At 36.1% G+C, this 13,756-nt stretch overlaps 1 protein-coding gene across 2 annotated transcripts in view; it reads left to right on the top strand.

Moving 5' to 3' along the window:
• Positions 1 to 13,756, top strand: part of ATAD2B (ATPase family AAA domain containing 2B) — a 158,195-nt gene that overhangs the window by 113,839 nt on the left and 30,600 nt on the right. Inside the window, exons 20-21 of one of the 2 annotated variants that reach the window (XM_038560889.1) lie at positions 8,218 to 8,353; positions 10,908 to 11,089. In XM_038560889.1, coding sequence (XP_038416817.1) covers positions 8,218 to 8,353; positions 10,908 to 11,089 — 318 coding nt within the window. Of the gene's footprint in view, positions 1 to 8,217; positions 8,354 to 10,907; positions 11,105 to 13,756 lie in introns of both variants that reach the window. The other variant, XM_038560888.1, reaches the window with a different exon arrangement.

Genomic DNA, 13,756 nt, shown 5'->3' with positions numbered 1-13,756 from the left:
AGAGACACACACATAGAGAAAGAGAGGCAGAGACACAGGCAGAGGGAGAAGCAGGCTCCATGTAGGGAGCTGGTTGTGGGACTTGATCCCGGACCTTGGGATTATGCCCTGAGCCGAAGGCAGATGCTTAACCGCGGAGCCACCCAGGTGCCCAGTAAGCCAGCATATTAAAGAGATTTGAAGAAATGTAAAACAATGCCACTTTTCTTGTAAATTTTATTTTATGTATTTTATATTTTGGGAAAATTAATTCTCAAAAGGATATATTTTTCAGCATGTATTTTTAATGTTAATATGTAATAGGTTTTAATTTTTTTTTGAAGATTTTGTTTATTTATTCATGAGAGACACACAGAGAGAGGCAGAGACATAGGAAGAGGGAGGAGAAGCAGGTTCCATGCAGAGAGCCCCATGTGGGACTCGACCCAGGACTCCGGAATCACGCCCTGAGCCAAAGGCAGACACTCAACCGCTGAACCACCCAGGCGTCCCCATTTAATTTTTTTCTAATAGATTTTAAATGAATACATAATTTGGAGTGCTCTTAGTTTTTATTTTAATATGTAATTACTGACAGTTGTAACCCATATAAACTGAAGCTCTTTTGGGTTCCTCCATGGTTTTTAAGAGTTTAATAAGATCCTGAGACCAAAACATTTGAGAACCTCTAGAATAGACCACATGCTCTCTGAGAGGAGGGTACTGTCCGACTGACCCTTAACCTTCTATTTCTTGACACATTGGAATTGCTTAATAAATATTTGTTACGGGGGATCCCTGGGTGGCTCAGCGGTTTGGCGCCTGCCTTTGGCCCAGGGTGTGATCCTGGAGTCCCAGGATCGAGTCCCACATCAGGCTTCCTGCATGGAGCCTGCTTCTCTTTGTCTGTGTCTCTGCCTCTCTCTCTCTGTGTGTCTCTCATGAATAAATAAATAAAATCTTTAAAAAATAAATATTTGTTACATAAAAAATAGGGATTTACCACTGAATCACCATATTGGCTTTAATTCCTGCTCAGCCTCATTTCTTTCTTTCTTCTTTTTTTTCTTTTCTTTTTCTTTTTCTTTTTCTTTTTCTTTTTCTTTTTCTTTTTCTTTTCTTTTTCTTTTCTTTTCTTTTCTTTTCTTTTCTTTTCTTTTCTTTTCTCTTTTCTTTTCTTTTTTTTCTTTTCTTTTCTTTCTTCTTATCAGTTTACTTTTGTGGGCCTGTAGACTCTGAGAATAGTTGGAGAACTTTAGTTGAGATAGATACATGTCAATTGCAAATTATTTCTCTTCAGGAGAATTAGAAAAAAGACTTGAGTTTTGAGCATAGGAAAGGGACTTTTAAACAAGGAAGCAGAGAAAAAATAGAAATATTTGCAGGAAGGAAAACAAACTTTGGTTAGAAAGAATTGCATTTAACTTTCTGAAGAGACTCACAATATGTATTTTGATACTAAGGTGCACTGGGCAGACTCAAGATGATATAATTGGAAATGGATTTTATTTTATTTTTAATTTAATTAATTTATTTAGTGGGACTAAATTATTTATTTTAGGCAGGGAGGGCAGAGGGGCAGAAGGAGAGATAGAATCCTAAGAAGGGGGGTTCCCTGGGTGGCTCAGTGGTTTAGCACCTGCCTTCATGCCTAGGGTGTGATCCTGGAGTCCCAGGATCGGGTCCCGCATCGGGCTCCCTGCATGGAGCCTGCTTCTCCCTCTGCCTGTGTCTCTATTTCTCTCTCTGTGTCTTTCATAAATAAATAAATAAAATCTTATAAAAAATAAAAAAAGAATCCTAAGTAGGCTCTACATCCAGAGTGGAGCCCCACCTGGGGTTCAGTCCCACAACCCTGAGATCATGACTTGAGCCCAAATCAAGAGTCAGATGCTTAACTGAACTATCCAGGCATCCCTAGAAATGAATTTTTTTAAAAAATTTTTATTTATTTATTTGAGAGAAAGGGAGAGTGAGAGGGAAAAGCAGACTCCCTGCTGAGCAGAGAGCCTGACATGGGCTTATTCCCAGGACCCTGGGATCATGATGACCTGAGCTGAAGGCAGATGCTTACCTAACCAGCTGAGCTACCCAGGCACCCTTGGAAATGAATTTTAAAGAAATATCTCCTCAAATACACTTAGGCAGGTAAAGATTACAAACCACATTTTGTCAGTTCAAGATTTCGTGTATTTTTGTGTCTCTCGGTTTATCTTGGGAACTGGGAGTTAAAAATCAATAACTTAAGTAGAAAAATCAACTAGAGGCATTGAAAACTCAGATGAATAATAACATACAAGAGAAATATCTTAATATTGATTTTTTTGTTGTAAAACAATTGTATGATTCTTAAAAATTTTAAGGAATGCAGTCATTGCAATTCTTTTAAAATCACAGTTAACTATTTCTAGTAAATGAGCATGAATTATTTGTGTTTAGGTAAAATGTTATTTTTTATTTTTACTTAATGGATTATTTACCTATTTTGTTTTGAGGAAAGTAAATTTTATTCATGAAAGCCATCTTAGGTTCATTTCTGACCTAATTTTCCATTACTTTTATCTTTGAGATCGTGAACCTTAAACCATTAATTTCCCCCATTATAGCGATTACATGAACTCTACTTTTAAAACGGGGGACTGACAACTCTAACTTTTAATAAATGAGGTAAAACAAAAGAAATTGGTAATGAAAGAATTGCTGTCACTTATGGAACTATGTGCTAGGCATTGTAGAGGCCAGTTATATATGTATTATCTAACACAAGTTTTTTAACTGCTTTGTAAGAAAAAGTATTACTATGGTTTTCCCATTTGATGGATAAAGAAATAGAAACCAACAGGGGTGAAGTAACTTGCCTAGGGTCTCACGCTAGTATGACAGAGTAAAATTTTGGACCCAGGTTTGTCTGATTACAAAGGTCATGCACTTACAATGCACTATACTCTCTAAGACTACGGAGAGACAATTTCTGAATATTGTGATGCTTAGGCTGATAAGTTGTCAGGGAAATAAGAGTTTTGTATTTATCAAGTTAAAACCATTGTTTATTCATCAAAAATTTGTTGTGTACCTGTTGTGTGCAATGCGGTGTTCTCATAAGTGAGCTTGTGTAAGATAGACCAAATGTCTGTTTTCTTCACACTTTCATTCACAATGCTTAGTTGCCTTACTTGGTCTTATGTGTACACACACATGGAATACTCACAGATAGATATGTATGTACACGTACCTATTTCTAGTAAATCTTTGTTGAATGAATGAATTAAATAGGTGAAAAATCCAAAGATAAACACTATTCTCTAATAATTTAAAGTTTAGAGTAGGGCACCTGGGTGAACCAGTTGGTTAGGCGTCTGACTCTTGATTTTGGCTCAGGTCATGATCCCATGTCAGGCTCTGCACTTAGTGCAGAGTCTGCTTGAGATTCTCTTTCCCTCTCCCTCTGCTCTCCCCCCCCCCCCCCCCACCAAATAAATCAATCAGTCTATCTGTCTGCCTATCTATCTATCTATTGTTTAGAAGGAAGAGAATCCTGAAGAAATAATATAGTATGACAAATGTTGTGATAGTATAATATATAAAAATATGATCTATAAAAGAAAAATTGATAAAGTTAACTTTATCAAAATTCAAAACTTTTTAAGTGATACCATTAAGAAAATGAGAAAACAAGCCGTACTGGGAAAAAATATTTCAAATACATCAAATTGCGTATCTTGATAAGACTGAAATCCAGAATGTATTAAGAACTTTTTCAGTGTGCGTGGCTGGCTCAGTCACTAAGAGAATGCAACTCTTGATCTTGGGGTCATGAATTCAAGCCCCGTGTTGGGTGTAGAGATTACTTAAAACAGAACGACCCCCTCTTTCAACACAAGACTACAATAAATGATTTTCAACAAAAGTGTGAAGACATTCATGGGGGAAAGTATAGTCATTTCAACAAATGGTGCTGGGAAAATTGGATATCCACATACAAAGGAAGTGAATTAGACCATTATACCATATGCAAAAAGTAACTCAAAGTCGATCAAAGAACTAAACAGAAGACTTAAAACTATAAAGCCCTTAGAAAAAAAACATAGTAGAAAGCTTTATGGCCGAGGATTTAGTAATGATTTCTTGGCTATGGCACCACAAGTACAGGCAACAGAGAAAAAATTGATAAAGTGATTTCATCAAAATTAACTTCTTGCATAAAAGGGCACTATTAACAGAGTAAAAAAAGCAACCCACAGAAAGGCAGAAAATATCTGCACATCATATATCTGATAAGGGGTTGATATCCAGGTGTATAAAGAACTCTACAATTCAGAAACAAATAAACCCAACCAACCAGACTTCCCCTAAAGGAGATACTCAAATGGCCGATAGCACATGAAAAGATGCTGAACATCACTAATCATAAGGGACATGCAAATTTAAAACCACAATGAGATGTCAGTTCATACACATTAGGATGGCTATTATCATAAAAACAGAAAATAACTAGTGTTGTTTAGGACATGAAGAAATTGGAGCCCTTGTGTGTTGCTAGTGGGAATATAAAATTGTACATCCTTATTGAAAATAAATGGTACAGTGATTCCTTAAAAAAATTAAACAGAATTACTGTGTATGATCCAGCAATTCTGCTTCTGGGTGTATAGTCCAAAGAAGTGAAGTCAGAGATTCAGATAGATGTTTGTATACCCATGTTTATAGCATTATTCACAATAGCCAAAAGGTGGAAACACACAAATGTCCATCAACAGATAAAGAAAATGTGGCATAGGGATGGATCCCTGGGTGGCGCAGCGGTTTGGCGCCTGCCTTTGGCCCAGGGCGCGATCCTGGAGACCCGGGATCGATTCCCACGTCGGGCTCCCGGTGCATGGAGCCTGCTTCTCTCTGCCTGTGTCTCTGCCTCTCTTTCTCTCTATGTGACTATCATAAATAAATAAAAATTAAAAAAAAAAAAGAAAAGAAAATGTGGCATATATATATACAGTATAACATTATTTAGCTTTAAGAAGGAAGGACATTTTAACACATGCTACAACATAGATAAACCTTGAAAACACTATGCTAAGTGAAATAGGACAGTCATAAAAGGACAAACTGATTCTTCTTTGGAAAAGTTCCTAGAATAGTAGATTCACAGAGATAGAAAGTAGAATGGTGATTGCCAGGAGCTGGGGAAAGGGGAGAGTATAGGGAGACAGTATTTACTGAATACAGGATTTTACTTGGGGAGGATGAAAAAGTTCTGGAGTTAGATGGTAGTGATGGTTGCATAATAATGTGAATATACTTAATGCTACAGCCTGTACAATTAAAAATGATAAAAACAGCAAATTTTATGTTGTGACTATTTTACCACAATTAAGTTAAAAAAGACCACAAGTTAAGATTTAAATAGACATTTCACCAAAGAGTGTATATTCCTCTGGGCTAACAAAACCGGAGGATTCTTAATATCATTAGTCATTCAGGAGTGACTGCACAACCGCTAGACAATATTGAGTGTTGGTACAGGATGTAGAGAAACTGGAAGCCTTATATATTGCTGGTGGAATTGTAAGAGGGTATAGCCGATTTTGGAAAAATTGGCAGTTCTAAAGATGTTAGTCATAAAATTATATGACTCTGCATTTCCACTTCTATGTAATTACACAAGAGAAATATGTTCACACAAAGACTTGAACACAAATGTTCCTCCTACCATTACTCATAATATTGGAAACAGTCCAATATTCATTCACTGGTGATTGGTGAAACCAAACATTGTATATACACACAGTAAAATACTGTTCAGCATTAAATGGAATGAGCTACTGATACATTCTACAATGTGGATGAGCCTCAATATATGATACTAAGTGAGAGAAGCTAGACAAAAAGGCTACATGATACACAATTTCTAGAATGAGCAAATCTTTGGAGACAGTAAATCAGCGGTTGTTGGGCAGAGAATGTGAGCATGAGTAGGAATTGACAACAGATGGACATGAGGGAGCTTTTTGGAGGTAACGGAAATGTTTTAAAACTGACTTGTGATGGTGGCACAACTGAATTTACTAAAATCATTGAACTTAAAGTTTAATGAGGAGTATTAGACGGTATGCCTGAGTGTATCTGGGAAATTCAGAGAAAGCATCACCCAGAAAGCACTGGCTTGAGTAGAGTTAAAAACAGAGTTACAAAGGAATGGATAGCACAGACAGAGACCACTGTGAACCAGTGTGAAAGAGTATGATTTCAGGGAGTATAGAGGCTTGTCTAGTTGCAGCATAAAATTTGAGGCTAGGAATGTCAGAAGATAAAGCTAGGAGTAAATTTAAAGTAAAATGTAGCCTCCTTATAAAGTGATAGATTCTAAGCTGTTAATAATAACCTGGCAGGAGTATCAGGGGATTATTACAGACTTACTTTTGGTATGCTTTTGTATTCACAGAGTTGAACACAAATGTTGAAAAATGATGAGAAGGAAGAATATTTAAAACTCAGATTATTTAATCTTGTTTTGCTACTCTTGAACAAAATCCTGGTACTTCCAGTGTATTGCATTCTACTTATTTTTCAAGACCCAGTTAATAATAGCTGTTTCTGCTATATCTTGTCCAATGCCTCTTCACCTCTACCTCTTGCAGAGTCTCTTGTGTTTCTCCACCAGTATTACATTTTTGGTGTGGTACCATAATGCTTTCTTGTGAAACTTCTAAGATCCTTGATAGGGGAAAGTAATCATATTTTCTTCAAGTTTGTAATGTCAGTGTTTGGCATTATATTTAGCACACAATGGGTGTTCAGTTGTAAATTTGCTTGTGAGAACTTTGGAAGAAGGATCAGTGAAGCATAGATCAAAGGTTTGGGGGAATTTTATATGAAAATAGTCTACAAAAAAGGTAATGGAAGGACACAAGGTGAAATTTTATAGACTCTTAAAGGATTTGGCTTTGTGTTGAGGTGAATAGTTCTGAATCCCAATTTTGAATACTACTTTTCATTGATTATTTCTTCCTATCTAGAATTTTAGAGCTGGAAAATGCCTTTAGAGATTATGTAATCTAGTCTTCTCTACTTTTTGTGATCATAAGCCAGTTACTTAAACCTTTTCAAGTCTAAGTTTTCTCCTACATACCTCATTGTTGTAAAGATTGATTGAAATAATATTTAGACATTTTTAGTCTTCAATCCAGTAAGTGGTTAGACATGACAAATTGAATGAATTATATGAAGTTTACTATAAATTGTGGCTAGATTTGGGCTAGGATCTGATGTCTTGAATTTTGATCCAGTGTTTCCTCATTGTCTCATAATTGGTTCTTCTTTCCATATTAGTGACCTTTTCCATTTTCATTTGCAGTTTCCAATTTGATCTGGGCTGGGGAAGAATATTGCAAATTTACTCATTCAGTCCATTCTAATTATGCATTAGTATGTGCCAGTCACTGTGGTAGGTATAGGAAAACAGATGAATAAGGAGTGGTCTCGATTCTCAGGGAGTTTGGTGTCTAGAAGTAGAATATAGACCTCCCAGGAAAACCTAAAAATTAAATGTGTAGAATTAATGTGGATGGTGTGGAGGATTTAAACAGCCTATCTTGTGAAGGAAACATCTGGGGTCAAAGCCTTTATAGAGCAGCAAAGGAAAAGTAAAATAGGTAATCACCAGTGGGAAGGAACCTGAGGGATGTGGGAATGACTGACTTATTGCTTGGGAGTTTTGTGTGGAAGGTGGTATCATCATGGAACATTCTGGGGAGAAACTGAAGATATTGTTTATTTAGAGTGAAACCAGGATTCCAGAGGTTACAGTAGAATAGTATGAAAAGAGCCCAGGAAAGAAAATAATTAAGTAGGAAGTACATAGGAATAATAAAAGAGAAGGCAGTGTTAACATCCTTCTAGCTCTAATGTAGATTCTGAGTTACTACTTTCCATCTTATGCAAGAATTCCTTTGAATTTGTTGTCATCTAACTATTATAATCAATTATCCATTCTATTATTTGCTGACTCTCCCAGGTATAGTATAATTTATTAATGACTTGGGCAACTGATATGCCATTATGGTTTAGTTCATGAGGTTGAATCTCTCAACAGCATAGCCTTAGGACTAGATTAACTTAACCCCACATGAATGAAAATTGAAAATGGTACTGGAAGTTGAAAAAAACTATAGTTTGGTATAATAAGTAAGGCTTTAATTCTCTATATATTTAATGTCTTTGTGTGTATGTGTATGTGTGTAGGTTAAATGTATCTTTAGAATACAGTATGAAGAAGTCTTGTATATTCAAAGGCCTATTGAAGAAGACAGAAGAAAATTTTTCCAAGAATTGATTCTCAATCAGGCATCAATGGCTCCACCACGAAGGAAACACACTGGTAAAGTTCCTAAAGCCTTTAGAAAAATGGGGGGAGGGGAGATGGGGAATAGAGTTAAGAAATGCCCTTTGTTGGAGTCACTTAAAAAAAAAAAAGATTATTTATTTATTAATTAAAGAGAGCACACAAGCAAAGGAGGAGGGGCAGAGGGAGAGGGAGAAGTAGGCTCTTGCTCAGCAGGGCTCTATCCCAGTACCCTGAGATCATGACCTGAGCTGAAGGCAGACACTTAACTGACTGAACCACCCAGGTGCCCCTTGGAGTCACCCTTTAAAAAAAAAAATTTCTTTGTGGAAGTAAAGTCAGTTTTTTAGATTCTACTTCTTTTTAGATGGACACTTGCAGAGTGGTCATTGTGTTTACCTGACTTGAGATTATGAAGTACAGTCTCATTGTTACGGCTTTATTAACAAGTGACTGTTAATGTAGTATTCTTTATTTCAGTCCAGCTGCTCTAGTAGATTTCACATTCTGAGGCTCAAAAAGTCTTCAATTCTGCTCTGTTTTAGCCAACTTAAGTATAGAGGACTTGAACCATAAGTTTGAGAACACCATAGGGTGTGCTGATTATTTTGTGGGTCAGGGTAGGTGTGATGAGTCAAGAGCTGATTAGAATGTTTGCCTTTTCTGGCTTATTGATTTTTCAAATATTTATTAAGCACCTATTATGTTAGATACCTTATGGTAGGCACTTGGAAACCTATCATGACTTTAAGCATTAGAATTTTCTTGGAGTTGGTCTAATAGCATAGTATTTCAGATTTCAGCCCCTTGACTTTAAGTAAGGAATGCACTCTAAGTTGCTCAGAAGACTCTAATCTTAAAGATAGATAAAAGATAAGGTCTTCTTTGTAATCTTTCATACTCTTCTGGAAAATAGCAGTTCTGTTAAAAGTTTTTAAGTGTCTTTCCCCTCTTCTGTATTTTATGTTTCTCATATGGTTGGTTCTTGTAGGATATTAAATACATTTTCACCCCTTGCAAATCCTTGTTTTTCCATAGTTGTTCTGCTTCTGTTTTTTACTAATTAATTATTCAACACTTCAATCATTTTATTGTTCTTTAGAGTAACTCCTTTTCACATTTTCTCAGAGTTCTAAAAATGAGCACCTATCAAATGACTATAGTTGTGGGGTTTTTCCCCCTAGAAACCTTGGAAAATTAAAAATGGAAGTTACACCTGATTATTGGGTGTTACCTCCTGCTAATCTAAATAACAATGTTTAAAATATTTCATTATGAAAACAATTCATTTTAATAAGGCATCCTGCATGCTCCCAGATATGATTTAGTCTCACAGATCGAATTATCTGTGTTAAAAATTAACATAATTATTTTTCTTTTTGAGTTGATTCTGTTAACTTTAATTTTTTCATCTTAGGGGCTATTCTAGAAATCAGAGAAAAGTTTTAGAATTTTAATCCTGAAATTCAGTGTGATATTGGGAAAATCTTTTAAGGAATTAGGGAATGATATCTTTAGGAAAGTTAATACTTTTTGAGAAGATTTTTTTTTTTTGTTTTAGGATAGATATAGTAATATTACAGTTTTTTTTTTTAATATTATAGGTTTTACATATAACACTTTAGACTGGATTTACCACCTATTTGTCTTCCAGGTGTTTTTTTAAAAAAAGATTTAATTAATTAATTTAATTTATTTATTTGGGGGGGAGGAGGGAAGGAGAGGGAGGAGGGGAGGGAGGGAGGGAGACGCAGAGACACAGGCAGAGGGAGAAGCAGGCTCCGTGCAGGGAGCCTGATGTGGGACTCCATCCTGGGTCTCCAGGATCACAACCTGGGCTGAAGGCAGTGCTAAACCGCTGAGCCACCTGGGCTATTCCCCCCCACCTTTTTTTTTTGAGAGAGAGAGATTGAGATTGAGGGCGGGGAGGGGCAGAGAGAGGAGGAGAATTTTGAGCAGGCTCCATGCCTAGCAAGGAGCCTCAAAACAGGGCTCAGTCTCATGGCCCTGAGATCATGACCTAAGCTGAAATCAAGAATCAGACACAACCAACTGAGCCACCCAAGTTCCCCCGGTTTATCAATTTTTTTTGCTCCCTACACAGGTGTGTACCTACGCCCCTACTATGGTGTACTAAGAATATGAGCGCAGAAAACTTGTCTAAAATTAGAACTCTTTTGGGGGCAGGAAGGATCAAAGAATTGTTACTTGCCTATTTCTCTTTTGTGCATATAAGGCAATCCCATTTTGAGAAGGTTTTTAAACAACATTGACTTTACGAAAAATCAGTATACAGTTCTTCATCTGAAGATATTTTGTTGATTTGAAATATTTTTCATAAGTTGTATGTAAATGGTATTTCAAAATAAAATTATTTAAAATCATATCATTTGACATTTAAGGAGTCCTGTGAGTTGTCTTATGGAGTAAATCTATTCTCTACTGTTGGTTTCCATTCAAATTTTTACTTGCTGGTTTTGCAAATGGTTCTTGTATATTTAGAATTATTTTTTGAGTGAATGATAGAAAAGTAACTGAGGTCCTGGCTCTGCCATGTTGGAATCTTAACATTTTATCCCATCTTCTTTAGGTCTCTGTGCTATGGAAGTGCTTCCCCTTGCACTACCTTCTCCACCTCGTCAATTATCAGAATCAGAAAAAAATCGGATGGAGGACCAGGAGGAAAATACTTTAAGAGAGTTGCGGTTGTTTCTCAGGGATGTAACCAAGAGGCTGGCCACAGATAAACGCTTTAACATCTTCAGCAAACCGGTGGATATTGAAGAGGTCTTGTTTCAGTAGTGTGCAAACAGTGAAGTTGAACTGGCTAAAAGAAAAAAATATTGACATCTTTTTTTGGAAGGAAAAAAAGCAAAGGCATGGATGAATATTACCCCTAGCCTGTAAAATTTTAATCCATGTGATAATTACTAATGTCACCAGCAAATATCTGGTGACTTTTGGATGAAAATAGTGACCAATTTGTATGTCCTCTTAATTAGTATTGATCTTTGTGATCTCTTACTCTTCTGTTCAAGAAGAGGATTAAAAGTTACTTTAATGAAATGTCCATACAAAACTATTTTTATTCCAGGATAAATCTTGCTCTTAAAAAGTATCTTGATGTTAACCAGTCAATACCAATTACTTTGGCATTTTCCAAATTATGTATATTTTAGTGAAAGAGTTGGGAAAGAAACCTGAAATTTATCTTTCATATTTTGGAAATGCCTGTGACTAAGATGCTGTTTGAAGTTAAGCATATCCTATGTAGCTAAAATTGTTTTTCCCTGCAAGGATTTTTCTCTGCTCCCAGTGGAAAATTTCTCACTTTCTATGTATATTGTTTTGTGTCCTTGTGGGAGCATGGTTTGTGATGATAAGAAAAGAAATTTTCCATTTGGAATCTACTATAATATTGTGGATGAAATTTTTGGTGGTGTTGTTTTTGTTTTTTTATCCTGGGATAATATAGTGTGTGGATGAACACAATACAGTCTTTACTGGCCTTCTTCTTATAGTTCAGACTCCATGTTTGAACAGCTTTGGTGTTTTTAGTTTTAATTTTTTCTTCATCTTTTTTAATTTGAATTATGAAATGATTCATAGTTTAATGTTGCGTCCTTGTTGTGAAATCTGTACTTTTGGACCTGAGCAGATTCCTTTGGAATCATTACCTCATCTGTGACTGGGAAGAATGAGCTATCATTGTTTTTTTCCCCTCTGAAAACAGTTATCCCACCCCAATCCCCCCTTTTTTTTGAGTAAAAGGACTATTTCTAACTTTATTTGTATATTTCTCCATGATACATAGTTTTATATATTTGATCCTTTTAACAACCTCACAAGGTCATTATTATTCTTATGTTGCAGCTGAGGAAACTGAGGCTCCCAGGCAAGTGACATAGCCAAGACTCAAAGGTTTTTTGAAATTTAAAGTCCACATTCCTTCCATTATATCACAGTTATACCTTAATTTTTTTTTCTACTGCAATGGCAGGAATTGCCTAATTTACTTTTGCAATTAATACATACCATTTTATATTTGCGGAACATTTTTTTCCCCTTTTAGTGTTATCAGATAATCTTGAAACTATCAGCCCACTTTCTTTTTCTTTTTATGAGATTTTATTTATTGATGCGGGGGGTGGGGAGAGAGAGAGAGAGAGAATGAGCAGGACAGGGGTGAGCAGAGAAGGAGGGAGAAGCAGGGAGCCTGATGTTGATGTGGGGCTCCATCCCACACCCTAGGATCACGACCTGAGCCCAAGGCAGGTGCTTAACTGGCTGAGACACCCAGATGCCCTCAGCCCACTTTAAAGATTATTTTAGATGTTTATTTTTGTTTCAAATTGGGTATGGGACCCTGACACTTATTTGATAATGGCTTGACTTCAAGTCAACCTCCCATACTGGGATTAAACCAATTTTGCCTTTTCCCCCAGAACTCTTTCTAAACAGAAGAGGTGATCAGATTTCAGATGCCATCTGTGATAGAGTAAAAGTTTTATAAAGGATGGTAGGGCATTGGAAGGGGATAGAAAATGTTGGTCAGATAAAACTTTTATTCAAGGATTATGTTTCTTACTTTCTCTTTTATTCTTATGTTCTTCTGTTACTTGTTCTTTGTTCTTGAAGCTGAAAATGTAGAGGTCTCTGTGAAACATGAGGGAAAGACAATATTAAAAATTTTTTAAAAAGATTTTATTTATTTAAGAGCATGAGTGGGGTGTAGGGGTGGGGGGAAGGGGCAAAGGGAGAGGGAGAAATAGACTTCCTGCTGAGTAGGGAGCCAGATGTGGGGCACATCCCAGGACCCCAAAATCATGATCCTAGCAGAAGGCAGATGCTTAACTAACTGAGCCACCCAGGTGCCCCACAAGATAACAACCTAAAACATAAAAATTTATATTCAGATAATGAATTTGAAATGTCTAAAAACTATGGAATTCCAAAGCTGGCTTCAGAGAAAACAGAAGTTTAGGAAATAAACATTAAGTTTAAAATTAAGTATTGGGGCAAAAATTTTATGATCTTTAGTAATATGTTTTTAAAGTGCTTTGCAGTTAATAAACATTTTCCACATGTACACAGAGGCATGGCAAATACGAGAGCCAAGAATCCAACTGATATCTTCTGAGCTATTGTTTATCAGTATATCTCTGCTACCTCCCCTATAAGGAGATTTTCATCTCCTAGAAATAAAAGAATAAATTATAACATGCCCATAAAATTTAAAAACGTATAAAATACGTGTGTGTATTTGCAATGGAAAAAAGTAACCTTCAGTTTCATAGAGCAGGAATTATCCTAGCCCTAGAATTTGGTCCTGGACTAATTAGATGTTTCTAAGATTGCTTTTATATCTGACCTGATTATTTGGTTTGAGATTTGCATTGAGGGAAGCAATAGATAGGTTGATAGAGCTTTCTTAGTGGA

The sequence above is a fragment of the Canis lupus genome, chromosome 17, assembly GCF_011100685.1.
Source record: "Canis lupus familiaris isolate Mischka breed German Shepherd chromosome 17, alternate assembly UU_Cfam_GSD_1.0, whole genome shotgun sequence".
NCBI lineage: Eukaryota > Metazoa > Chordata > Mammalia > Carnivora > Canidae > Canis > Canis lupus.
The sequence above is the reverse complement of the archived record's forward strand: the minus strand, read 5'-3'. Positions and strand labels throughout refer to the sequence as shown.